The sequence below is a fragment of the Ooceraea biroi genome, chromosome 10 (assembly GCF_003672135.1).
Source record: "Ooceraea biroi isolate clonal line C1 chromosome 10, Obir_v5.4, whole genome shotgun sequence".
In the NCBI taxonomy this organism is placed as follows: domain Eukaryota; kingdom Metazoa; phylum Arthropoda; class Insecta; order Hymenoptera; family Formicidae; genus Ooceraea; species Ooceraea biroi.
In genome coordinates this window covers 11,484,955-11,511,227 of record NC_039515.1, presented here as the reverse complement: position 1 = coordinate 11,511,227, position 26,273 = coordinate 11,484,955, and the positions used below count along the sequence as shown (strand labels likewise).

Genomic DNA, 26,273 nt, shown 5'->3' with positions numbered 1-26,273 from the left:
ATGTATATTGACTATTCGTCAACTGTTTTAAAATGTCGAAACATTATACTATTAAAATCAAATAAGGAAAGTGGAAGATTAGTCGAACAGATTTTTTATTTTTGTTAAGGGAACGTTACACTGTGGGACGTCGGGATAATTGAAAAATCAAACGAACTTACATAGTGAAGTTTGATTTAGATTATGCCTGGTGTCTCGTCCGGATGGATAATGTAGTCATGCTTCTATGTGCGCTATTGTCAACAGTTGAAATATCCGCCAAAGCGAAAAAAGGCGGGCGCGCCATGCGCGAGGCAGGCCCGCGCACGGGCCGATTCTTCATTCATTTAGAACAGCAAATCGCCTAGAAATCCGTAGACGGGTTGGGAAACGGTGCCTCATCGCGGGAGGGAAGTTCCATCCGGTCGAGACACCAGGCATAATCTAAATCAAACTTCACTAGGTAGGTTCGTTTTCAATTATGCTCGTCCGGATGGATAATATAGATGTTTAGAGAGTGACATTCCTGGTTACATGCCTGGCGTGAGAAGAGTGTCTCACCCAGGTCAAACAGACAGTTCAATAATTATTACATCCACCTGTATAAGCCAAGGAATGATTATTATAAATACACTTCCACAAATGGTAAGGCCGAACCGTTACAAACATTCATATAAAAATAAAAATAAAAACTCCAATATAAAGAAAGAGGCGCAACGGCTACAACAACAAAAATGCATAACTTAAAAATAATATCAACGAAGCATAACGTTCTGGCAGAGGCTGAGAAATAAAATCAAAGGGAAATAATACTGAACAAACCCTCAAGGCCGTAACACAGTGTTCGCGAATTCTTCCGGATTTATTAGGAGTTAAAATGATAAAAGTTTACAAAAACGCGAGATTGACCATTCGGCCGCACGCTTAATTAATTCTAAAGACGCACATCTCCGAGCCGCTGATGATGTAGAAGCGTATCGGGTACCATGCGCCGTGAATAAATCGGACCTCACTCCACACTCCTCGAGGCCTAATCGTATCCAACGACTAAGAGTTTGTCGGCCTACTGGCTTATGGGGTCTTGACCAAGATATAAATAGCTCAAAAGATGGCCGAAGTTGCTTGGTAATCTCTAAGTAAGTTTTCATTAAACTAAAAATACAGAGACTCTCATCGTCCACAAATGGAGAAAAACTAAAAAATGGTTGCGGCCGCCCAGGAGCAGATGTTTTTAGTCTGCCTGGGACACGGATAATAAGCTTCTCATGAAATGAGATTTGTGAAATCCGAAACGAGGCGAGTGTCTGTACACGCTGACCCGTGCCAAGGGCGAGGGGAGGACCAATTTTTTCGAGATTACCTCTAGCGGTAAAGATTCGTAAGGATAAAAAGTAAAAAGTTTCGCCAAGACTGGGGCCGGATCTCAAATATATTCGTAGTGGGGACGAGGGGGTTTAAGTACCCCCACGCCCTTACAAAAACGTCGAACCAGTGCATGGCTCCCAATCTCATTATCTGAAATCAAAGAAATCGCAGAACGAGTGACACTAAGGACGTGGTACGAATTGGTCTGCTGCAGTTCGTGCGACAAAAAGTCGAGGAACTGCGTGGGACTCGGTGACCAGAGGGGGACCGACGAAGACTGGCAAAATAACCACCAGTTCCGCAGAGGCTTAGTATATTGCCTAATTGTGGAGTCTGCTAAGGAGGCCAAAATAGCATCCATTGCCCCCGGTGGCACTCCGCGATGGACAAACGCTTGCCGGATAAGAGTGCTGCCGCCAGGGAAAGCGTCCTCCATGCTGGATGGCAATTCCTGAAAGGTGAAAAAAAGGAGATTGTAAGATGGTGTAAGAATCATAGAATCCCCAATCAAAAGGCGATGAAATAGTGGGAATCAAGATTGCGATGGCCACCAGGGCACAACAACTCCCTTCGCCCTATCATTTAAAATTTTCCGCGGAACACAAAAGAATAAAAGGAGGAAAAGCAAAGAATCGCACGCCCGACCACGAAAGTGTAAAAGCATCAACCGCTATTGCGCCTGGATCCGGAAACCAGGACAATAGGCATCATAAGTTGGACAGTGCGCCAATCTTCTAGCTGAAAATGCTGTGGGCAGCAGGAAGAAATTAAGATCCTTGAGGTTTAATATAAAACGCATTCCTCCTGACGATTTCTCAATAAAAAAAATTAGATAAGAACTGATTCTCGGAGGGAGTCGTAGGTACTATGGTTTCCTTGTTTACTAAACGCAAAATCTCCGCGTCGCACGTTGTCGCAACGGAGGGAGAAAAAGAAGATTCTCGTAAGTGCGTGCGGGGAGGTGGGGTGGAAACAAAAGGTATGAAATAACCTCTAACAGCTTGAAGGACTTCAAGATCGTTTGTTATCTCTTCCCACATACGCAAATAATGGGCTAATCGCCCTGCCATTCTTACTTGACTTAACGGTACCGTAGAGGCCTGGATCTGGAACGGTGATAGTGACTGCGGCTCGCTGATTGCGTTGCCCCTGTCCGGCGAGCCGAGGATGGTCGGTGTTGCACAGGGGCTTTGAAGTTTGACGACTTCGGCTGGTTCGGAAGTTGACATGTAGGTTGGTTGCTCATCTTGACCGTTGATGACGGGGCTGGAGTAGGTCTCGATAACTCACGGCCCGATTTCTCACAAGCTTGCGCTGCTTTGAGCTCCTCTACAAAGTGTGATCCGAAAAGCCAGTCGTCAACTTGAGCGGAATCTGCTACCGACTTTCCGACGAACGTCGGGCACGGCTTTATGTAGGTCTGTCTGGCAAGGGAGAAGCGGAATTGAAGATCCGCCAAGAGATGGAGCCCCTCCGCTAACTTAGCGATAATGTTTCGAATAGAATCGTCTTGCGGAAGGGAGTGGCGAAATTTTATGAGATCGGCTATGGCGGATCCCAAAATATTCACGCAGGTTCCGACCTGTATCTGCTGCTTCGCCAGGTATTTATCTCTCTTTATGATAGCCTGGCGCTTAAAGAGAGCTGACATTAGCTCCTTATTCAGCTTCGGAGGGCCTAAACTTGCGAGATCTCCCTTGAGCTCATACTTGGAGAGGAGACTTTGGCGTAGCTCTTCATTGAGACCCGTACGTATTTCAGATCGCGTTGCGTTAAAAATAACGGGATCCCAAGACGAATCACTCACTAAGTATTGCTCCTCGCCGAACAGCTCGCTGACTAAAGAACTTTTACCTTCCTCAGGGTTAGGCTCTTCCTGGGTCACCGCCGGTTCCGGAAAACTCACTCTGCGATCGGGAATAGGCATCGCTAACTGCTCTGCTGTGAAAGGAAATGAAGAAAGAAATGTGAAAAGGAATGAGACACAGATGAGACAATCGGCTATATTTCCTCTTCGCTGTAGAGAAAATATTGTATAAATATGCGCGAGAAAATATACCTGGTGCGTCGTCCCAGTTCCTGAGAACCGTCTGCCCATCTGTCTCGGGCTCGACTTCCGGAGAGACGATCGCACTGAACTCTGTCTCCGGAAGGATAAGGACATCAGTCGCGGAACCCGGGGGAGCCGCCTCACTTGCGACACTCGTCTCCGCACCTGCGATAATCGTCGCAGCCGAGGATCCGTGCCGCTTTAAAAATGTCACGATCTCACAAGTCAAAGCATCTGCTAATCGTAATCGGAATGACTGCAGAGGAGATGCATCCCCCGATGATCCCTCGATGCCCCCCGCAGGCGGAAGTGTCGATGAACTACGCGGAGATTCTCGAGATCTAATCTCGTCACGGCGATCTCGAGATGATGCCGATCGAGATCTCTGCCGATATTTGCGCTTCTCCTTATGATAAGAATAGCCCGAGGGGCTTCTATGATGTCTGGAATGTTTGCACTTAGGCATCGCGAATAGAACTCACCAACTGAACTAATTTAATGCGAAAAAATAACGCACTCGCAATAACTGAACTGCTGACGCCGCGCAACAGAAACACAATGAAAAATCGGCCCGTGCACGGGCCTGCCTCGCGCATGGCGCGCCCGCCTTTTCGCTTTGATGGGTACTTCAACTGTTGACATTAACGCACATAGAGTACGTTCCACTTGACGCTCGCAACGGTCGCGAGCGTCATTCTATCTTTATTCAATGTTCAGTGAGCAATAAAGACAATGACGTTCGCGGTCGTTGCGAGCGTCAAGTGGAACGCACCTTATGGGTGAAGAATCTATGGTATAGAAGCATGACTACATTATTCATCCAGACGAGCACACTAGGCATAATCTAGATTATTGAAAAACTCGTTTCCGCGTGTTAAATGAGCATTGTAAATACTTGGCATTGGCGTTGAACAGTACAAAGTGGTTGGAAGTGATTTAAGGTGAATGTGGGTAACAGGTACGTGAGCCGGGGCATCACCATGGGAACCGATATCGATTGTCGAGAGGGGCAAACGGCGCCGATAAATGTCAGCTGCGAAATCGCGCTCTTTTTTTATTTTTCAATCTCCCTTTAAAACAGCAATATCAAGTAATTCAATCCGCCGAGCGTCACTCCGATCCAATTACGCGCTGACGCGTACTCGTACTGAACATTTTTTTTCGACCCGAGATAAAGCAGATTCTCCAGCGGGGACTTCCCCCCATGAAATTGACTTTTGATCTTCCTCTGTGTTTTTGTAATTCGCGAGCGGTACATGAATGTGCATTTGAGACACTTAATTAATTAATTAATTAATTAATTACCTACGGTACAGCTGCATTAATCGTATCAAACGCAGTACATACGTAACACGTATAATTTTGGAAGCGCGATATACAGGGTGTCCCGGGTTTTAACCGACAAACTGCGGGAGCATATTCTACTAGTGGAAATAAGAAAGAATTCTTATATCGAGTTTGCTTAGAAATGCTTTATTACAAAGTTATAAACTAATATTGAAAAGAAATATGAGATAAGTAACAACGGATTTTTTCACGAAAATAAAAATTATCTACGCAATGATTTAGTGACGCATTTCAAAATGTTGTCCTTGCACATCGATACAAGCTAGACATCGACGTAGTACAGAATTTGTTACAGTACGACATTCCTGAAAATTTTGTTGCATCTCAGTAACTGAATTAGTAATTCGTTGCTTTAAATCTATCTGGTACTCTCCTGTTAGGAAATCTACGTTGATACTCTCGTACGGCAGCTCGTGCATTTCCGTCACAGAATCCGTACACGAAATGAATATCGGTGTATTCCTCATTTGAAAACACTTTTGGCATTCTGATAGTAATTGCTAGTTGACACGACGATTGAAATCTAACAGCTACTCTTGTGAAAGTAACAATCATACTGAATCGTTTCAACATAGTGAACATGAATACATGTGAATACACATAACGTAAACATCTTCGACCTTGCAAATTCTACACTATGTTCCGTTGTTACTTATCTCATATTTCTTTTCAATATTGGTTTATAACTTTGTAATAAAGCATTTCTAAGCAAACTCGATATAAGAATTTTTTCTTATTTCCACTAGTAGAATATGCTCCCGCAGTTTGTCGGTTAAAACCCGGGACACCCTGTATACTCTTGCGCGCCTTCTTCTGGTAATGGCGCTTTCAAATTGAGAAAAGTGAAGTATCGGCGAGTGAAGTAGCACGATATTATCGCGCACGGTGGTGGCGAACCAATTACCAGCGTGCTCTTTAATTTATGATCGTCAAATTAACCAGCGAGTTCCCGATAACGGCGGCGGATCGTTCGTCCGTTGCGGGGCGCGGACAGTCACTCACCCCCGGCCGCTTGAATCTCATCGTCATAAAAGGGGATGGAAAGCCCGATTCATTACGTTTCCGTAAAGCACCCTCCGAGGCCTCGCCCGCTCCACGGAAATCAATTCAACGCTCGGAATAAAAGATAAGGCGAGAGGGCAGGCGCTGGGCTAATGTATCAATCATTCTGTTTGCGTAACCTCTGACACGCGTTCATCGAACACAGACAGCAGTCGTGCGCGCGCGCGCGCGCGGAATACCGGAAGAATCGTGTTGCGAGCACAGCCACACTAACCCTCCGGAATCAATAAGCCTATGCCCTCTCGCACCCTCCCTCCGAGCCCTTCGAGGTTCTCTCTCCTCGTTTGACCCTCCCTTAACCCCTCTTAGTCTCTCCCCCTCTCGCCGGCGGCACCCATCTTTCTGCGCCTCTCTGCGCCTTTTCAAACCAAGTCGTTTCCTCTTCTCCCCCGGCCGCCCTTCTGCCCGATCGCCTCCACGATAGTCGAATCAGTTTCTTCGTCCTCTCGTTCCTTCTCGCCCTGCCGCGAATCCGCGTCGCGGCCTTTCGACATTTCCATGGTCTTCCGGACACTTTTGCGAGGGGGAAACGAAATGCGCCCCCGTGAAAATGTTTCCCGAGGAACGCAGCTCGATTTAATAAGCTTCCGACGGTTGAGTGAATAATTAAGTAACGAATCGCAAGAAATAAATATAAGCTCTAATGTTAAAAGCCACAGCATTAATTTAACGTAGAAAGTAAATCTTTCAGAACCATTTTAAAATTGAATTGATTGCTTCACGGGCATATTCATGTCGATTCTTAAGCCCATTTTAGACTATGCAATATATTGCACAAGATTTGACGCAATTTTTGAAGCAAGAAATATTGCCGAATATACAAATTGTATGAAAATGGCATGTGTTTCGTAAATTGCGCAAGACATTGCTGCATGCGCCATGGTTTATACGTTTCGAGATCTGTTCTTTTTAGCTGAACTGTCTGCACTAATACAAGCACAGTATATACATCTGTTCGGTTTAGCTGCCTGCACTAGTGCAGAAAAAACCTCGAAAAAGAACAAACTTTTGTTACTTGTTTATTTATGATTAGTGCAAGGTTATGGTAATCGTCTTTGTTTTATTCGTTTTATTATATATGTTCTTATTAATAAGCACGTTATTCCTATATAACTAATATGTTCCTCTATGTTTTCAGTTTGTACGTATATACAAGTGCATATTGCACAAATCTTGCGTCAAATAAAATGTACAGTATAAAACCGAATACAATTCAATGGCAAGCAATTCTTGCAGCAAAAAGTTGCTCAAGAAATTACGTCAAATCTAGCGCAATATACAGGTAACCCTCCTATAACGCAGTATTTCCACAACGCGGTTCAGAAAATGTGGAAATTCTCCTATAACGCGGTACTTCTACAAGACGGTTTCGCTAAACGCGATTCAGAAAATGCGAAAATTCTTCTATAATGCGATACTTCTACAACGCAATTTATATTTCGTGGTGAATCATAAAATATACATACATGCGTCTCACCGCGCGATCGGCGTTTGTCCTGATTGCTGATTGTTTTAAAACTGAATATAACGAGAGGAGCACGAGGCGTCGAAGCAGTTCTTAAACATAATTGAGTGAGCTAACAGAGCGATTCATATGTTTTTGTTTTACATCAATCAACAATTTTGGCTTTGGCTTCGTTTATTAAACGTTCGAATGCTTACAGAAGCATCCAAAGAAAAATGAGAATGAGGTAGAAATAAAGCGCAAAGACTCCATACAGCTGCGATCGATCCTACTATCGTTCATCTCTTTCTCATAATGAAGCAGCGCGCAATGCGGGAGGATCGTTCAATCTCCGCAAAAGTGCGGGAGTCCGTGCTGGGAGTTCCGGCGAAAAAGCATCGAGAAGCATTCACCGATGCTGGATCGATCGGACGGGTCGATACGGCGGTACGTATTTCCGTTTGGCTCGATTTGCCGAAGGCCGTAAGCGAGAACCACGCTCTCCATTCATTAAGCCGCGTTTCCTCAAGGCTTATCGGACCTTTCTCTCTCTCTTTTTCTCTCTCTCTCTCTTCTTCACCGCGATGCAGGCGCTTTCGCTCGAGCCAAGTCCGCGAGGTGTTACGGTTCACGTTTAATTAGGAGTAACGCGCCGGAATGAATAAGTTAATTAAATGACGCCGGGTTCGACCAGGTGAGAAAGACGCGGAAAAGAGAGGTTGTACGACGATGAAGTTTCCAGGAAATTCGCGAAGTTCCAAATTGAGCGGCCCAATCTTAATATCGCACGAGATCGCACTAATGGATGCAAGCAATCACGTCAGGCGAGTATTGTTCTGCATTTTTATTTCCGATTGTAAGAGGCGAAAAATAACTAGGAGACTGCCTTAGATTTGAACTCGAACTCTCCGGGATCCCTGGTTCACACGCCTAGGTCTTAGGCTGTACGGCCAATACTCCTACTGTTCTGATCAACTTGTTTTCATTCCGATCCTCTATACGACCTGTCAGTCTCGACTATCTTTCCAGATCTTACAGCTCGGCCAGCCTGACATTACATTCGTCCCCGAATGTCTCCAAATCGTTGGTTCACTCCACTTGAGTCCCTCCCAACCTCCATTTTTGGTTCACTCTTCTGAGTCCCTCCCAACCTCCATTTTTGGTTCACTCTTCCGAGTCCCTCCCAACCTCCATGTTGGTTCACTCCTCGAGTCCTTCCCAATCTCCATGTTGGTTCACTCCTCTGAGTCCTTCCCAATCTCCATGTTGGTTCACTCCTCTGAGTCCGTCCCGACCTCCATGTTCAGGCTTCACTACCGGCCAGCTGCTTCTCAACTCCCTCCTCTCCGAGGGGTAGCGGATGAATCTCAACTGTCTTCGAGGGGTAGCGGATTTTATCCCACTTCTGAATTGTAAGAGGCGAAAAATAACTAGGAGACTGCCTTAGATTTGAACTCGAACTCTCCGGGATCCCTGGTTCACACGCCTAGGTCTTAGGCTGTACGGCCAATACTTCTACTGTTGTGATCAACTTGTTTTCATTCCGATCCTCTATACGACCTGTCGGTCTCGACTATCTTTCCAGATCTTACAGCTCGGCCAGCCTGACATTACATTCGTCCCCGAATGTCTCCAAATCGTTGGTTCACTCCACTTGAGTCCCTCCCAACCTCCATTTTTGGTTCACTCTTCTGAGTCCCTCCCAACATCCATTTTTGGTTCACTCTTCCGAGTCCCTCCCAACCTCCATGTTGGTTCACTCCTCTGAGTCCTTCCCAATCTCCATGTTGGTTCACTCCTCTGAGTCCTTCCCAATCTCCATGTTGGTTCACTCCTCTGAGTCCGTCCCGACCTCCATGTTCAGGCTTCACTACCGGCCAGCTGCTTCTCAACTCCCTCCTCTCCGAGGGGTAGCGGATGAATCTCAACTGTCTTCGAGGGGTAGCGGATTTTATCCCACTTCTGAATTGTAAGAGGCGAAAAATAACTAGGAGACTGCCTTAGATTTGAACTCGAACTCTCCGGGATCCCTGGTTCACACGCCTAGGTCTTAGGCTGTACGGCCAATACTTCTACTGTTGTGATCAACTTGTTTTCATTTCGATCCTCTATACGACCTGTCAGTCTCGACTATCTTTCCAGATCTTACAGCTCGGCCAGCCTGACATTACATTCGTCCCCGAATGTCTCCAAATCGTCGGTTTACTCCACTTGAGTCCCTCCCAACATCCATTTTTGGTTCACTCTTCTGAGTCCCTCCCAACATCCATTTTTGGTTCACTCTTCTGAGTCCCTTCCAACCTCCATGTTGGTTCACTCCTCTGAGTCCTTCCCAATCTCCATGTTGGTTCACTCCTCTGAGTCCTTCCCGACCTCCATGTTCAGGCTTCACTACCGGCCAGCTGCTTCTCAACTCCCTCCTCTCCGAGGGGTAGCGGATGAATCTCAACTGTCTTCGAGGGGTAGCGGATTTTATTCCACTTCTGAATTGTAAGAGGCGAAAAATAACTAGGAGACTGCCTTAGATTTGAACTCGAACTCTCCGGGATCCCTGGTTCACACGCCTAGGTCTTAGGCTGTACGGCCAATACTTCTACTGTTGTGATCAACTTGTTTTCATTCCGATCCTCTATACGACCTGTCGGTCTCGACTATCTTTCCAGATCTTACAGCTCGGCCAGCCTGACGTTACATTCGTCCCCGAATGTCTCCAAATCGTCGGTTCACTCCACTTGAGTCCCTCCCAACCTCCATTTTTGGTTCACTCTTCTGAGTCCCTCCCAACATCCATTTTTGGTTCACTCTTCCGAGTCCCTCCCAACCTCCATGTTGGTTCACTCCTCTGAGTCCTTCCCAATCTTCATGTTGGTTCACTCCTCTGAGTCCTTCCCAATCTCCATGTTGGTTCACTCCTCTGAGTCCTTCCCGACCTCCATGTTCAGGCTTCACTACCGGCCAGCTGCTTCTCAACTCCCTCCTCTCCGAGGGGTAGCGGATGAATCTCAACTGTCTTCGAGGGGTAGCGGATTTTATCCCACTTCTGAATTGTAAGAGGCGAAAAATAACTAGGAGACTGCCTTAGATTTGAACTCGAACTCTCCGGGATCCCTGGTTCACACGCCTAGGTCTTAGGCTGTACGGCCAATACTCCTACTGTTGTGATCAACTTGTTTTCATTTCGATCCTCTATACGACCTGTCAGTCTCGACTATCTTTCCAGATCTTACACGATTGTTAAATAGTATAAGGTCCTTCGTTACTTTTGTAATATCGACAATATTCATTTCTTGTTGGATTGTCGAAGTTGGAAGTGGTGGTGGTCGGACCAACAATTCCTTCCGTTCCTTCCGCCTGGCAATCGCTTCTCACGCGCGTCTCAAACAAATCGAAAACCGAACAGAGAGCTTGGGAACGCGCGCTCGGAAGATTCAATTTATGCCGCCAATAACGCGACGCAACGCCGAGATAAATATCGCGAAATACGTATCCGGCGACGTGTGGAACCGCGTCACATCCGCGCGCGCGGTTTCACGAAATCGTTCGGTTTAGGGAAACGTCGCGCGACATGAGTATCGCAATAAAACGCTCGCTCGCGCGCGCGCGATTATCGCGTGTAAATCTTTTACCTCGTCGCCGGCAGGCGGAATCGCGCGATGCCACGAGACGATGCCGATCGCTTTACGATTTCCTCCCACGGACCGCGCCGCGATTTTCTGCGAGCGCTTTTCTGCACGCCTCACGTGTGTGCGAGCACGTCGCGTGACTCCCTCCCCGCCACCCTCGTGCCACCCTCCCTCATTATTATTGCTTTCTGCCTCCGTCGTTCGCCGTGGCTCGTTTCGCCATGGCTCGTTCGCCCGCGCGTTCGCAGATCGCAATAACGAGCGAACGGCCGAAGCCGATCGTAACCCCGTGGACGAGTGTGCGGTAACGTGTCCGCACGATCGCGCGGCCGCGCCTCTGGAGACCGTCACGAAAATGCGCGCAAGTACGTCGGCCGGGAAACATGGCGGAATTAATTGCATATTACGCGACCGGATCTCGCGCCGACCTGCATTTACGGTCGGTCGACCGGAGGAGCTGCAACCTCCTCCGTCCATCCGTCTGTTCGGTTAACTGTATTAACGTCGTCTGAGATTAACGTACCTTTTTGACGTAGAATTCGGTCTTATCGTTATCGTTCTCTGAAATAGCGTCGGTGTGTCCACATAGAAATTGCCGAGGTTGTTTAACTGGCCCAACATTAACCTAGTATCGGTAGCCAAAAGTTGGCAAACTATTTTGTCCCAGTACTGATTAAAAACGAGACTAGTATGACGGCTATTATTAAATACAGGTGTGGACCAGTATGACCGCTATGAGACAGACCAAGCTTTGACTACGACACAGGCCCAGCATTGGACTACATATTGCCGATAGTATATAATTATAATAACCACTGAACCATAAAATTAATAAACTTGTATTTTTCCATTCAAAATCATATTGAATAATAAATATATCAATAAATACTTCAGTATGTTGACAGTGCCGGAAATTTGAAAGAACCTGGTCAAAAATCAAATTTTTTTGTATATGAATGTTGGATACTCTTGAGTACCTAAATTGAAAGATAAATATGCATTAGGTATTTAGAATAACAATAATCAATTCATTACATTAGTTGCTAGACAACTAGCATTAAACTTTAATTTTTCTTACGACGCTTCGCAACGCTCGGCTAAAATGACGCGATACATATTTTGTATTGTCTGTTTATTTCTTATGTATTCGACACTACTGTGTCGAATCTGTACTGGCACAATACTGGCGGCCAGTACTGCCACGATGGCAAACGGTACAGTCCCAGTATTGGGCCATTTTGATATTTCTATGTGGAGTTCGATGTTTCTACTCGGCGAAGATTCATAGGGAGATTTGGACGACGTTGACAAATTAGAAATGTAGTAACACTTAATCGCGCCGGCATAAAGTTCATCATTGCTGCGAGATGTACTAATTATGCGTCCTTGATGGGCAAAAATCTTGAAGAAGGAAAGAAAGCACGTGTTGAAATTATGCAACGCGTTATGCAATTTTTTCTCTTCCCTGGCTTCCAAGTAGACTAATCTCACTTTTTTATATACAGGGTGTCCCGGGTTTTAACCGACAAACTGCGGGAGCATATTCTACTAGTGGAAATAAGAAAAAATTCTTATATCGAGTTTGCTTAGAAATGCTTTATTACAAAGTTATAAACCAATATTGAAAAGAAATATGAGATAAGTAACAACGGAACATAGTGTAGAATTTGCAAGGTCGAAGATGTTTACGTTATGTGTATTCACATGTATTCATGTTCACTATGTTGAAACGATTCAGTATGATTGTTACTTTCACAAGAGTAGCTGTTAGATTTCAATCGTCGTGTCAACTAGCAATTACTATCAGAATGCCAAAAGTGTTTTCAAATGAGGAATACACCGATATTCATTTCGTGTACGGATTCTGTGACGGAAATGCACGAGCTGCCGTACGAGAGTATCAACGTAGATTTCCTAACAGGAGAGTACCAGATAGATTTAAAGCAACGAATTACTAATTCAGTTACTGAGACGCAACAAAATTTTCAGGAATGTCGTACTGTAACAAATTCTGTACTACGTCGATGTCTAGCTTGTATCGATGTGCAAGGACAACATTTTGAAATGCGTCACTAAATCATTGCGTAGATAATTTTTATTTTCGTGAAAAAATCCGTTGTTACTTATCTCATATTTCTTTTCAATATTGGTTTATAACTTTGTAATAAAGCATTTCTAAGCAAACTCGATATAAGAATTTTTTCTTATTTCCACTAGTAGAATATGCTCCCGCAGTTTGTCGGTTAAAACCCGGGACACCCTGTATATATCTTAATCAAGTGAAGCAGGTAGTTATATACACACAGGAATAAAAATGGTCATAAAAGAATCTACGAGTTTAATTATCCTGATAATCAGTTAATTAGCAATACTTGGGAGCGAGATCTATGCGTGTCCCTGCTGCATGGGAATGGCATTTTCTCGGATAACGTGCTAACGAATCGTAATCGCGTGGAATTTACATGGATCCGCGCGCAACTGGTTAGACCCGTAATTACGCATGAACGGACACACGAGCCATTACGCTTACTGCCGGGATTACTTATGGCATACTCGCAGGTACAGCGTCACGGAAATCTGCAAGTATATATGGAATACCGCCTTCAATTATCATCGTAATTAAAAGAACATTATGGGGAACCAATCAACGCGCGCATTAAACATCTATATCCCACGCGGTAAACTATTTCTTATCGCAGTGCAGCCTATCTCCGTCCCGTAAAGAGCGTACTACTGTTGCCTCCTTACCTGTAATCGTGAGAAATATAAATGCCAGCATCGGTTGAGGCAGCATCACTGGTTTCTCCGCTTCCTCTTCTGCGCACATTCTTTTCTCACCAATTCGTGGTATCTCGTGCTTGACGCGTGAGCATAAAGCGCACGATATTCCTAATATATCGGACGGTATCGTGAAACGATGGTATGCAATGTAGCAAAAATTGTTAGAGAGCACAGAATGCCTGCCCCTAGCAAATGGATTAATATACAACACTCCCCTTCTTCTGAAATTTATTCAGTATAATTTATAAATTATTAATTGCGGCACAGAAAACCTCGCGAGATTCTGCGGTGATTAATTGGCCTTTTTGCACAACACCGAGCCAGCAATTTGTTTTTCTTTTCCAAAAAGAACATTTCGTAATGCAATAAATTGTTGATTTCGAAAATTGGTGCTAATGATCAGCTGATCGCATCGGTCGTCGTGAAAGGCTCGCCAAGATACGTCTTCGAGTTCCTTGAAGAATCTCCAATCCTCCGGTCGCGCGCGACGTCGCGATAGTCAACGCCAGTCCATCGATTTTTCTTGTGCTCTTAGTGATCCCTTCTCGCCCTTCCGTGCTTTCACGGACTAGTCGTAAAAAGCGAAACGAAAGAATCCGCTTGGTTGGCGAGAGCTGTGTGGCGGCGCGAAATAGGCTCCGAGAGTTCCTCTTGGCACTGACGGCCTGACAAATCAAGCTGAAAATTGAATTCTAGGGGCGCCCGTGGCCTTGTACACGCACACACGGCGTGGGTGTGCACGCACCCTGCGGCTTGTGCCATGAAAATGCGTTAGCGATAGAGAGAGGCTTGGTCATCACGATTATTTCTCATGATCGCACGACGAGATTGCTAATCCGGGTGAACGTATAATCGCGAAAATAAAAACTCACGTCTCGAGGAAGATTGGTCCTCTCTGTTTTCACAATCACGCATCAAAATTGCTCATATTTCGGCCACAAGACTCGCCAATCGTCCGGCGATCGTTCTGGTATTCGGAGGAGTGCGGGAATAAAAATTCGCCATTCAGTTTCAAATGCTTCCTGTCGCGAATGTATTCTATAACGGAGCAGCTCATCTCCATTCGCTTGTAAAACTGCGATCTCGTTGTGTGCCCCCGTTGTGGCTCCTTACTCACGTTTCGCATATAAGCAGTCGCGTGATAATTTTACGGCATTTCCTAGCGCGATTTCTCCCATCGCCTCAAAGCACGACGGAATCTCAATGGCCACCGAGGTTCGAAAACCCGTGCGTGAGCAGAAATGTTTTACGGGCTGGAACGGGCGCACCTATTCGTCTCTCTGATCGGCCTGAACAAGTCACCGTTCGTGACTTGTATGAGAGATTTTTCAAGGATACAACTAGTATCTAATGAAGAGAGAGAGTGAGAGTGTCAATTGTGCAAATGGCAATCGCACACGAATACACAAAGAAAAAAAGAAAATAAATCTCGTAAAAGTAGGAAAATGCAGTAAGATGATCAAATGGTGAAAACGTCTAGTTAAAATCGAAGTCGCCATTTTTGGGACACCTGAATATTACTTTAGGGAAACATGTAAGCTTATTTGCGCGAAAAAGATTCACTGAGGGCGCTCGATGGGACGCGTGCACAGCTCATGAAATATCAATGGCTGTCTGTTCGCTCGTGTATTAATCATATATAACTGTACCGCGCACGAAAAGCACACACTCGACGTGACACGCGTACTTAAGGAACTGCCAACCCCGAGGCGATGCTGTCGACAAGGGGTCGCTCTATGAAAACCATAATCGGCCCGGCGACATGGCTTATCTCGGTAGCTGTCTCCCGGGTTATGTCACGCGACACCCTAACAAATTTCCAACCCCTCTTACATAAATAGAGGCAGCCACTGCGAATCGAGAGCGTATCGTTACTCGGATATGGGTGGCGCAGTCAGAATTGTGCGTACGTGCCAAAACGATTTGTTTATACATGCCCTGAGTCGTTCATGCGTCTTACTTTGCGCGGCAAATGCTTGCACGAGATTATTAATTCGTTCACCGAGAATCTTGGAAAGAGAAACACTCGATCAGAAAATTGTTCTTGCGGTATTCCGTCAATAAATTCATTTTTGAGCGAAATTGCTCGGCCGTCACGTGAGAGGCAGTAAAGGCGGAATTTTAATAAATTCGCCATCACCAAAAATGGAAATGGACGGAACGGAGGCACAAAATTGGTCAATTCGGGTCGCGTGCTCGTCTCGTTCTGTGCGAGTCCACGGGGGAAACACGGATGCCATTCGCATTCGCGTTTGTAAAATATTCATGTCAGTGTTGGATGTAACTCTCTGCCGGTCGACTCTGCCTCGCCGCGATTCACTGTAATTATGCGGGCGAAACTCGTTCGCATATTTCGTCTTGAGCGGCGCGGCGTCGCTACCGGAATTTCAAACCGCGCAAGAAGACGCGAACCGGCCGCCTATTCTAATGGTATCTCATTAGGTTCTTTTAATCACTGACATTACAGCAATCTGGATAATTGCTGTTGCTTCGGGCACCGCCGCCTGCCGCGCGTTTATTACGAATATAATGAGCCGCGGAGCACCTGAGCTTGCTCCTTAAGGGGTGAGTGGGACCACCTGAAGTCTCGAAAAAACCTCGCTTTGACAGGCACCATTTTTTTCCGGCTTCCAGACCGGGCTGTGAGCCTGATCGATACGCAGCCCCGAATTTTTCATCTTGAAATAAACTTATGGATGCGGCGATTGGCTTGATGAATAAGTTCGAAATTATAAGATGCAAAGGGGTAAAAGGGAGGATCAGACCAGACGGACGGGCAAAAGCGCGCTCTGACAAATTTTGTGAAACTTGGCGATTGAGTTCTAGATTTTACATATAATATTGTGAGATAATGTAAAAGCGTGCACAACATATTTATATACTGATAACTATTAATAATTTTGATAATTATTATTATTCCAAATAAATCGATAAAATTTTGCGAACAAAATTCCCCGAGGAAAAAGTCACGAGAATGCAAAATTCGCATTTTTGATGTCTCTCAGTAAAATAAAAGGTGTCCCGTTTAATGATGACTTTAATGTGACGGAAACATCCGAGCGAGAACACGAATTCAATTTGATCCCGGGGTGATGCAGTGACAAATATTTTCGTCGTTGGCGCACTACGAGAAAGCCACTTAGGCGTTTTACATAAGGGTGCGACCTACGAAGGGTCTGGTATGCCAGACACGCGCCGTGATTTGTTTTCCCTTTCCACGAGGACCGGTCCCCTCGCTGCAACTGTCCGGGAAAATATTAACTCGATCCGCGCCTCTGTGCTGCCGATTGCAAATACCCCGAATTTCACGATTTCGCGTTCCGGCAACTCGCTTTGCTTGTCACTTTCCGTCATCCGGATTTACTCCATCTTTCCATCAAACTATGAAAAAACGCGAGAAACGTAAAACGCGAATGAAATGCAAAATAGTATTCTTCAGTTTTCAGCACGGTTGTCATATAACTCGGCGATTCTCGGCGACATTATTAATATTTTTTCCACCTCAGGAGACACGAGGAAAGTAGAACGAGCTTGCATGATATTAGATCGTGTAGAGACCGCAGCATGCGAGCACCGAGTCTAAAAGCCTGTGAAAAGCCAGAAATAATGGAAGCGAGAGCGTACTCGCTTAACGAGGCCGGTCGTGCGCCTCACGAACGGGTGAATATACCAGCTCTTGGTTTGACGTTCAGGTCCGCCGTAACGCGAAGGTCTACGCAAACGAGCGGCTAATTATATTGCGAGCCCGTAAAAAGTGCACCTTGTTAGAGAAACGCCGTGGCAGCGTGACGTAACGACAGGCGGACAAATTCACAAAGGCAGAGAGAGAAAGGACTTGGCGGGAGATGCGGATCCTGTCCACGCGTTTCGCCTTGCCCGGCCGATCCCTTTGCTGACAGCTCGGGGAATTCGTGAGAGGTCAGGAAGGGTTTGCGAACGAATGCTGAAGGGTCCACCGGGGCTTTCAGCATCCCAGTGCATGAAAATCCAACATCGCGATACTTCTTGTTATTTCTGTGTCTGCGTGCTCTCGTCTGTCTAAACATGCCTTTCCCGGCTATACATTTACTGTCTCGATACTGTCGTAAAGCTTGGCGTTTCGATATTTTTCCTTTCGTCATCTGGATATTCTAATACTTTTACCGCGCGACATTGTAATTCGGGGTGGATTTGATACGTCTTATTCACGTGCGAACATCTCCCGTGTAAAAAATGTATAGGGTCCTAAGTAGGACCCGATTAATTTTCCTCAATATTAATATGGCCCTAGAACGGTATGTAACAAATATTTTTTCGGGACCTTATAAGGAAATAATAAAAAATATAATATCTAATCGGGCCACGATGTGGCAATGATAGGGCATCCCTTTTTAGGACATCCCTGTTTATTCCTTATAGGGGCCTTTACTTTCATATTAGGCCCTAACAATTTTCTGCACGGGCTTAGAACATTAATAGAGCGCTGCGACGTCGCAACGTACGTCACGAATTTATATTCCCTTTGAAGATCGCCTCCTCTCCTTTCCAAGTTCGAGTCCTCACACGATTCGTAAGAAAGCGACAAGATCGACACGATGCTCATCGAGCAAACGATCACGGCGAACGTTCCGGGAAGGCAAACCGAGGCACACATGATCCCGGCGGTCGCACGATCGTTTCCCCCTCGACTCGGGCAGCTAATTATTTTCTTCGGCACCATTTCAGTCCATCCAGAAAACGTTCTCTTGTGTGTGCCAGTCCGGCATGTGCGTTGGATTAGCGCGATCCAGAAGCCGGTCGTCCGGAGCGCGCGGCCAGATACGAGGCGACGCGAGAGCACCTGAGCGTACAAACGAACCGAGGCTAACGAGAGGAAGGAGGACGGTATTAGACGAGCCGGTAATAAGCCGAGCCAATGGGAGGGCCAGAGAGGGTAGCATGTCCACCTCGAGGAGTCGGAGGAGGACACGGCGAGGCCTCCTAAAGTAGATTCGTGCGAGCGCCGGTGTATAATGACGCGCGCGCGAGACGAGGAAGGACGAAGGGACGGAAAAAAGGGAAGCAAGGCCTACAAAGGAGGAAGGAGGACCTCGCGTCGTTCGCGCCGCGGGGTGAAGCGAGACAGGCCAGAAAGGGTGGAAGAGCGAGGCTAACAATGAGGGAGAGAAAACGAGAAAAAAGGCCGGACGAGGAAGAAAGAAGGAGAGGAAGAAGCGGCCGAAGAAGACGAAGAAGAAGGAGAAGAAGACGACGACGACGATCAAAGGGGAGGGGGAGGCTTCGAGTGTCGGCACCTCGCCGCCAGAGCGGACCACACACGTCGACGAGTGGCTCTCAACCTGAGGATCGACTCGCTTCGAATTGCAGCCTGAAAGGGTTCACCGAATTTATGATATTTCCTCGCGATTCCGCCGAGGGATTATTCTCCTACGGGCTTATCGTTATCGGTATCTCTCCATTCTTATCTCTTCGCGCGTCTCCAAAGAAAGGCTGACAGCATCGGCGGTAAACAGCAAATTAATCCCAAAGGCAAGGCTTATTGTTATGAAAATCGCGCGAGGCGCGCTACGGTACATATCTCAAGTAGCGTTTCTATATTATTAAAGTGCACTTTCGCACAATGCAGGACTGGCGTAATACAGCCATTTCATCGTCCTTATTTTAAGAGCCGTATTTATCGCAGCACTTTTACGTCTCGGATTCCTCCTCCATCATTTTTGTCGTCCAACTTGCGAGAGATTTACGTGTGGGAACTTGGCCGTTTCGCATCGCGAATGATACGTTACGTACGAAAGAGAACGCTCCTACGCAGCCCTTGTTGTGCGAGAGCAGAGCGATATCTCGACGGCGTGACAGGTGAAATCGCAACGAGCGGTTCTCGCTCCGACTTCCGCGCGGAGGGGTATTCAGCGTCGATTTTGGCACGGCAATTTCGCGGTCCACCCCTCCTCCGGATAAAATCGCTCGCGGTTGAAATTACAAAGTCGCGCGGGTAATGACAGCCCTCCGTCCGCCTGCGTCCGCATTCGAAACTAGATAATGCGCGCGAAATCGAACGGAATTATTTTTCGAGGAGGCACCGACCCTCTCGATCGCGGACGTAACACGCGTTACGCCCTCACGCCGATATCAATCGGCCAGCAGCTCGCGTTAACGCATTCTGGGAATGACAAATTTTTTTTTAACGGCGTTGTCCGCGCGGAAACGTCCGATTGAATGCAAATGTCGGCTGTAAGGCGCACGGCGACACGGTGTCACCGATATCTCGTATCTCACGGAGTTTCACGACGAGTCGAACCGTACGACGGCGACACGCCTGCGAATTATAACTCTACGCAGCCGAGGAATAACGACGTTAAAGCGTGGCATGACGGGTGAAATCTCAACGAGCGCCCCGATTCGCCGTGCGTCTTGCTGCAGCTCGTGGACACGGTCCCTCGTCGTCGCTGCCGACAGCCACAATGATATAAAAAAGTTTCTCCGGTTGATTAAAACCGAGAGAAATGTCATCCCCGGTTCCCTCTCTCTCTCTCTTTTCTCTCTTTGTTGGTGTGGTCATCGGTATCCGCGGAGTGCATGAACATGCACAATCGCGTCAACGGCCATCGATTTCGGTCAATTTAACAGATGTCGTCGATTCAGCGTCCTTCTCCCAGAGTCTCTCTCTTTCCCTCTTTCTCTGTCTCTGTTTCTCTCTTTTTAGTGCACCAATCGATGACGTTTCTTCGGTACGAACGGCTGTCGTACTAACTTTACCTTGCGCAACGCGCTATACCAATTCGCGCTAATTGATGCCAGTATCTCGTCTCGCGTGACGATTATCCGAACTGATACGCCGATTACCCCCGTGCCGGATGATTATCCGTGGATATGCCACACAGTAAAAAATAAAATGTTAATTTTAACGTTTTTTGCATGTCCCAGAAAGTCCACTCTAAATTTTAAGTTAAAGTAACTCATTCGTCATATGTTACTTCCTGACAAACTAGAAATGTTAAGTAATTAACACAATACTTTACATTTATTTTTGTTATTGTAACTTTAAGTGTGATGTAAAAATAACGTACAAAGTAATTGAAAACTACATGGAAGAGAAGTTACAATAACTCATCAGAAAAGTTGATAGAACATTTTCGTTCGTACAATATGAACATTTACTTTTTATGTTATATTAACACATGATAGTAATTATTTCAACTTAAATTATTTTTGATAGAAACATTTAATGTTAGTAAATTTGATTATTTTATATGTCAAAGTTCATGATTATTTGAAGATTTACTTTAACTTCTTTTAGAATGTTAAACTGACTTTGTGACATGTTGATTGTTTAAAATTAATGTGTTAAAAGCATTTGAAATAATATTCCATTTCTAAGAGACATACACAAAATGTTAAGTTATGAAGTTAACATTAATGTAACATATAAAATTGTTATAAAAATAATAACATATCAGTTGTATGTTAATTTTACATTGAAGTAGTAATCAAAACATGGCAACACAAGAAAATTTTAACATGGACGCACAATTTTTAACGGTGCATGCCTGCGTCGTCGACAGCATTGACACCTTAACTGCGAGGCGTCGAGTCCGGCTGCTACTTTACGAGTCGCGAGCGATTTCACGTGGATCTCGATTCGTCCATCAAGCCCGAATCTTGGATTCCCTTACGCGTACGAATTTCGAGCGAGTGCCCGGTGACTCCTTTGACCCGTTCGCGGTGATGCCGAGAGCTTGAGAATATTCCGACGACGCACTGGCTGCCACATTCACATGCAAATCGCCGTCGAGTGGCTGCGTTCTCAAATATTTGATCGTCCACGTAATGAAGGAAGCTGGTTGCTTGCGAAAGCGTCGACCCCCAGTCCGCGCGATGCGGACGTTGCGGCAGATAATTTACAAGGATCACTTTCCGCTATTTCAATACAGTTTTATGCTTACTCGCGTCGTGCGTCGTGTATAACGGCGCCGGTCTGGGATGTACGATTGTGTAGGTATAAATTGCCCGACACGCGAGCTTCTTCCCTTCGTATTCTCTTTCTTCGGCCATTTTTCCCGCTTCTATCTACTCCACGAGAGCTTCTCGCCCTCCCGATTTTTCTCGCAGCCCCGCGGCTCTTTACGCCCTTTTTTACTCCTCGTACCTCGATGAAACGGCCGCACGCTAACGCATTCCGGTAACGTTAACGGCAAAACACCGCGCGGACGCGTCCGATAGCGTTTCCAGCGGATTCGCCACGCTCGTGCTACCGGCAAAAATGGAGATCTGGAGTCTGCCATAAAACGATAAATGTTGAACCCCACCAATTTTATTTGCATCTGAGAAAATTAATGAGATCTCGTGTCGTATCGGTCTCTTTTCTTTTCGTCGTTTATACACAGAAATATATTTCGATAATACGATAAAATTTTTTTTTATCGTTCAACAGGACGCATTCCGCGAAAGATTCCCGCGTCTCGCTGCGATCTGCAACGCATTTATGTATATTCGTCGGTGTTGTTTGTGAGATGATATCATATCGTGAGAAATTCCCGGCGAACACGGAAGAGCAGCTTGGCAGTAAACTAAAACTTTATCGTATTACTGTAAAACTTTTATGGGCACTTAAGAATTAAACAAAACGCGCGGACTCGGAGCGCGAACGAGCTCGGCCCGAGAAGACCGTGAGTGGCAAGTGCCCTTCAAAAAGTTCGTGCCCTTCACGAGTGTTCAATGTTGTTTTGCAAGGTCTTCTCTCCCTTCCCATTCCGCAAAGCATAATTTTTCCTCCAAACTGAGGAGTCAAAGTCATTATTTGATCTACTACTAAGGCCAAAGGAAACACGAATTCCTGGAAGCAGACATAGTTAATCAGTAAATCCTATTTGTTTCGGTTATCCGCTTTCGCTACGCTCGACATTTCCGAGCAGATCCAAGCATGTGTTTGCATTTTTCCTTTCACGCTTCGTCACCCTTCTGAGGACCAACGTCAAAACAGATTGGCAGAGCATCAACATAGCAGGGAACGAGTATATTTAGATGAATAGATTAAACAGCGTCCACCTAGCGATGCTTTTCTAAAGAAATCGAAATGGCTTCACTACAAAAGATCTTTCTTTCCAGCCTGAAATTTTCCAAATATTTAGAAAAAGGGTTTCTGCGTACCCTTCTTCCTTTTAAATTTTTAATGATTATTATCTATCTTTTTCTCAGACATTTTGTAAACTAATGCATCAATCACTCAATCCATTAAAATTGTAATTATAACAAATTTTGCATAAAATGTACAAGTTATATATTTAATTACATATTGTTACAGATTTTGTTACATTGAGGCCATTTTTTTCAAGTACAAAGTTGAACAAGACTTGTGAGTTTTCGATTCGGATAATCTCACGCATAATAAATAAGACGTAGTTGCATCGACAAACTAAGCTCTATTTATTAATAATAAATATTTATTAATAATGTTAACTTGAACGTTTTACGTTTTGCATGTTTGAGGATAAGTAAAGATTAATTGTCTCGTATATTTTGAATGAAATTGAAATGAAATGGAATGGTATATTTAAAAATGAAGTAACAAGAAATGTGTTTTTTGACACTAATCACGACATTTTTGTTACGTTTCCTGGTGAGCGGAACTGTCAAGAATGATGTCTCACTCACCGAAAAGTAGATTTTATCTTGAATAGGATTACGGAACCCTCGAACCTCGGTGGCTGTTACTGTGTCTCACTTTGCGATAAATAAACTCTTATTAGAAACAGAAAAGAGGAAAAGTGTTCGATACGCTAATACAACAGCATTCATTTATATATTTTCCTCGTATACTTTAATTAAATCTCTGATGAAAAAGGCAGTTAAGTAAGATTTCTTATAATATTGGGTCATTAAGTATGAAACTTTACAAATAGAACATAAACTTTTGCATTTTTTGGCACATGGACATGATTTATTTTCAATCGAAGTATGCGCCCATGTTATCTACACACTTCTGCCATTTTAGTGGTAGTTGGTCTATGCCTCTACTATAGAAGCCAGGAGTACGGGAATCGATGAAGTCGCGGAAGGCTGTTTCGACTGCCTGTTGAGAATTGAAGAATTTTCCCACCAACAAGTTGTCCAAATTCCGGAAGAAGTGATAGTCGGTAGGTGATAGATCTGGTGAATATGGTGGATGACGGAAAGTTTCCAATTCCAACTCCTGTAGCTTTGCCACGGTCAGTCGTGCAGTGTGCGGTCGAGCATTATCATGCAACAGGATTGGCATTGACCGATTGACCAATTTCGGTTGTTTAATAGCAAGTTGTTGCATCATTTCGTCCAGTTGCTTGCAATATACTTCAGCCGTTATCGATGTACCAGGTTTCATAAAGTTGTAGTAGATAACACCTGACCTGGACCACCAAACAGTCACCATAAGCTTCTTCTGTGTAACGTTGGGTTTCGCGTGATGTCTCGGTGGTTCATCAGCGTTCAACCACTGATGTGAGCGTTTACGATTGTCGTAGAGTATCCACTTTTCATCGCAGGTCACAATTCGATTAAAAAAAGATTAATTTTTGTGACGGGAAAGCAAAGAAAGTGAAGCCTCTAGACGTTGCGCCTACTGCGCATCGGTCAATTCGTGCGGGACCCATTTGTCCAACTTCTTTATCTTACCAATTGCAGCTAAATGAACCAATATGGTGGGTATGGAAACATTGAATATCGATGCCAATTCACGTGTACTTTGAGATGGATCGGACTCTACTACGGCTCTCAAGTGATCATTATCCACCTTCGTCTTTGGTCTTCCACGTGGCTCATTAGCAAGGCTGAAATCTCCATTTCTGAAGTTTTTGAACCAATTGCCCACCGTTGCTTTAGTAGTTGAACCTTCACCAAATACAGCGTTGATATTACGAGCTGTCTCCGACACTGTGGTTCCACGGCGGAACTCATATTCATAAATCACACGAATTTTGGACTTTTCCATAGTTCTATAAAAAAGAATCCACCAATAAAACTAATGAAGATATTTGAACAAACAAATATGGCATTTGAAGAGCGAACATACATCTATCACACTAACCTAACCTGATACTGACGTCTGGCGCCAAATTTGAGATAACAAATGTTAAAGATGGCGCTTTTACATTTGTAAAGTTTCATACTTAATGACCCAATACAAGATAAAATCAAAGTTTGGTATTGAGGTAACATGAGTATTGCAATAACGAGTTCCGTGAACTAGGTACTTATGCACTCTTTTCGTCACGAGAAAAATGATTTCAAGCGGAAATAGATACGACAGTCTTTTCGAACAACTTGATACGAAAGTCTATTTGAGCAAAGAAAGTGGACGAAACTAACTTTCCTAGAAAAGGAACGGAGTCCCACAGCGTACAGTGACAATACGACTCCGCGTGAGCTTCGAATATAAACAAATCTTTCTTTCACTGGCGAGACATAGTGACTTCAACCGCAGAACACAATGCAACACAGATCGTCTTTGTGTTCGTGTCACTTCAATACAAAATTCAGGTACAAAATTCAGCTATGTCAAAAAAAGTAGTTAGAAGTTATTTTTTGAATCAGCGCGCGAGGCTGTACAAGGGTGCAGTTACTATGTAAAAAGGAAGTGCTACGGGGTACACGACCTTCGATCAAACTGCTGCGTCGTTTCGCGTTTTTGCGCTGACTTTGGAAGGACGTGAAGGAAGGACTTTGTCAAGACGTGACAGGGAGTAACCTATTCAAAGAAAAGTTCATGGAAGGAGTGCATTAATCTTTAGGTAATGCGACTTGATGACAGCACAATTCGTTCAAGTACAGTTCGTTCTGCGTTGTTACGCATCTAATTGCGAGAATTTCACGGAAAGGAAGTAGATTTGCATTTGACAAAGGATACAAATATTAGCAAATGCATTTTACCTGTCGATTGACATGGTAATTTAAAGACATGGTGATTCAAGTTAAGTGAATACGCCACTCAGCATGCAAAATTTTCTAGACCAAGTCCGAAATGGTTTGCTGAATAGAAAAAGCATTATACATACTTTTCATTGTCCATCGCGTTCATTATTATTCTTCAAAGTCACGTTTATCGTTCAATCACGACATATGACGTTTTACAAACTTTGATAGCAAAAACATAAAAAAATAAGAATTTATTTGAAGTTTGAATAATAATATCAGAGAGCTGAAGAAAAACTAAAACTTTTGCATACATTAATATATTTCCGTGATATCGTTTTATTAAAGAAAATTTATTCTTGTAATGTTACGATTGTGTAAGATAGATATACACGTTTGGAATTGACTTACTAAAGGGATAATTGCGGGAAAAATCGCATTTTGAGAAACCTCCTGAACGAATTCAGCTCACGCATCGCCGTGAAATTCATGGGCTGTCCAGGTATCTGTCCTTTGATAACAACCCAGATGGAACGAATTGTATTGAAACACGAATTTTTCACAACCGTTTGGAATATTCGGAATGGTAGAAATGTGACACCTGTGCGTCATCCTCGTCCGAAACTAATCGGTAAATCCGTGCGCTGGATTTTCTAACAATGCAGAATTACTTGCTTTTTCTACGTGTGGTCAACAGAAACCAATACGAATCACAATCCTTTCTACCACGTTTGTATCGTAAATAACAAATTCATAAAAT

The 26,273-nt window shown here is 44.7% G+C and overlaps 1 protein-coding gene and 1 pseudogene across 1 annotated transcript; both read right to left on the bottom strand.

Annotated features, from left to right (window-relative positions):
* Positions 1-78: 78 nt before the first annotated feature.
* Positions 79-3,930, bottom strand: LOC105282188. The gene is made up of 3 exons (XM_011343964.2): positions 3,404-3,930; positions 2,421-3,285; positions 79-1,795 (listed from the first exon to the last, which is right to left on the bottom strand). Exons 1-2 carry the CDS (start codon positions 3,858-3,860, stop codon positions 2,426-2,428), a joined length of 1,317 nt encoding a protein of 438 aa, XP_011342266.1. The 5' UTR covers positions 3,861-3,930; the 3' UTR covers positions 79-1,795; positions 2,421-2,425.
* A 19,643-nt stretch (positions 3,931-23,573) lies between these two features.
* Positions 23,574-24,593, bottom strand: LOC113562710 (annotated as a pseudogene).
* Positions 24,594-26,273: the final 1,680 nt, after the last annotated feature.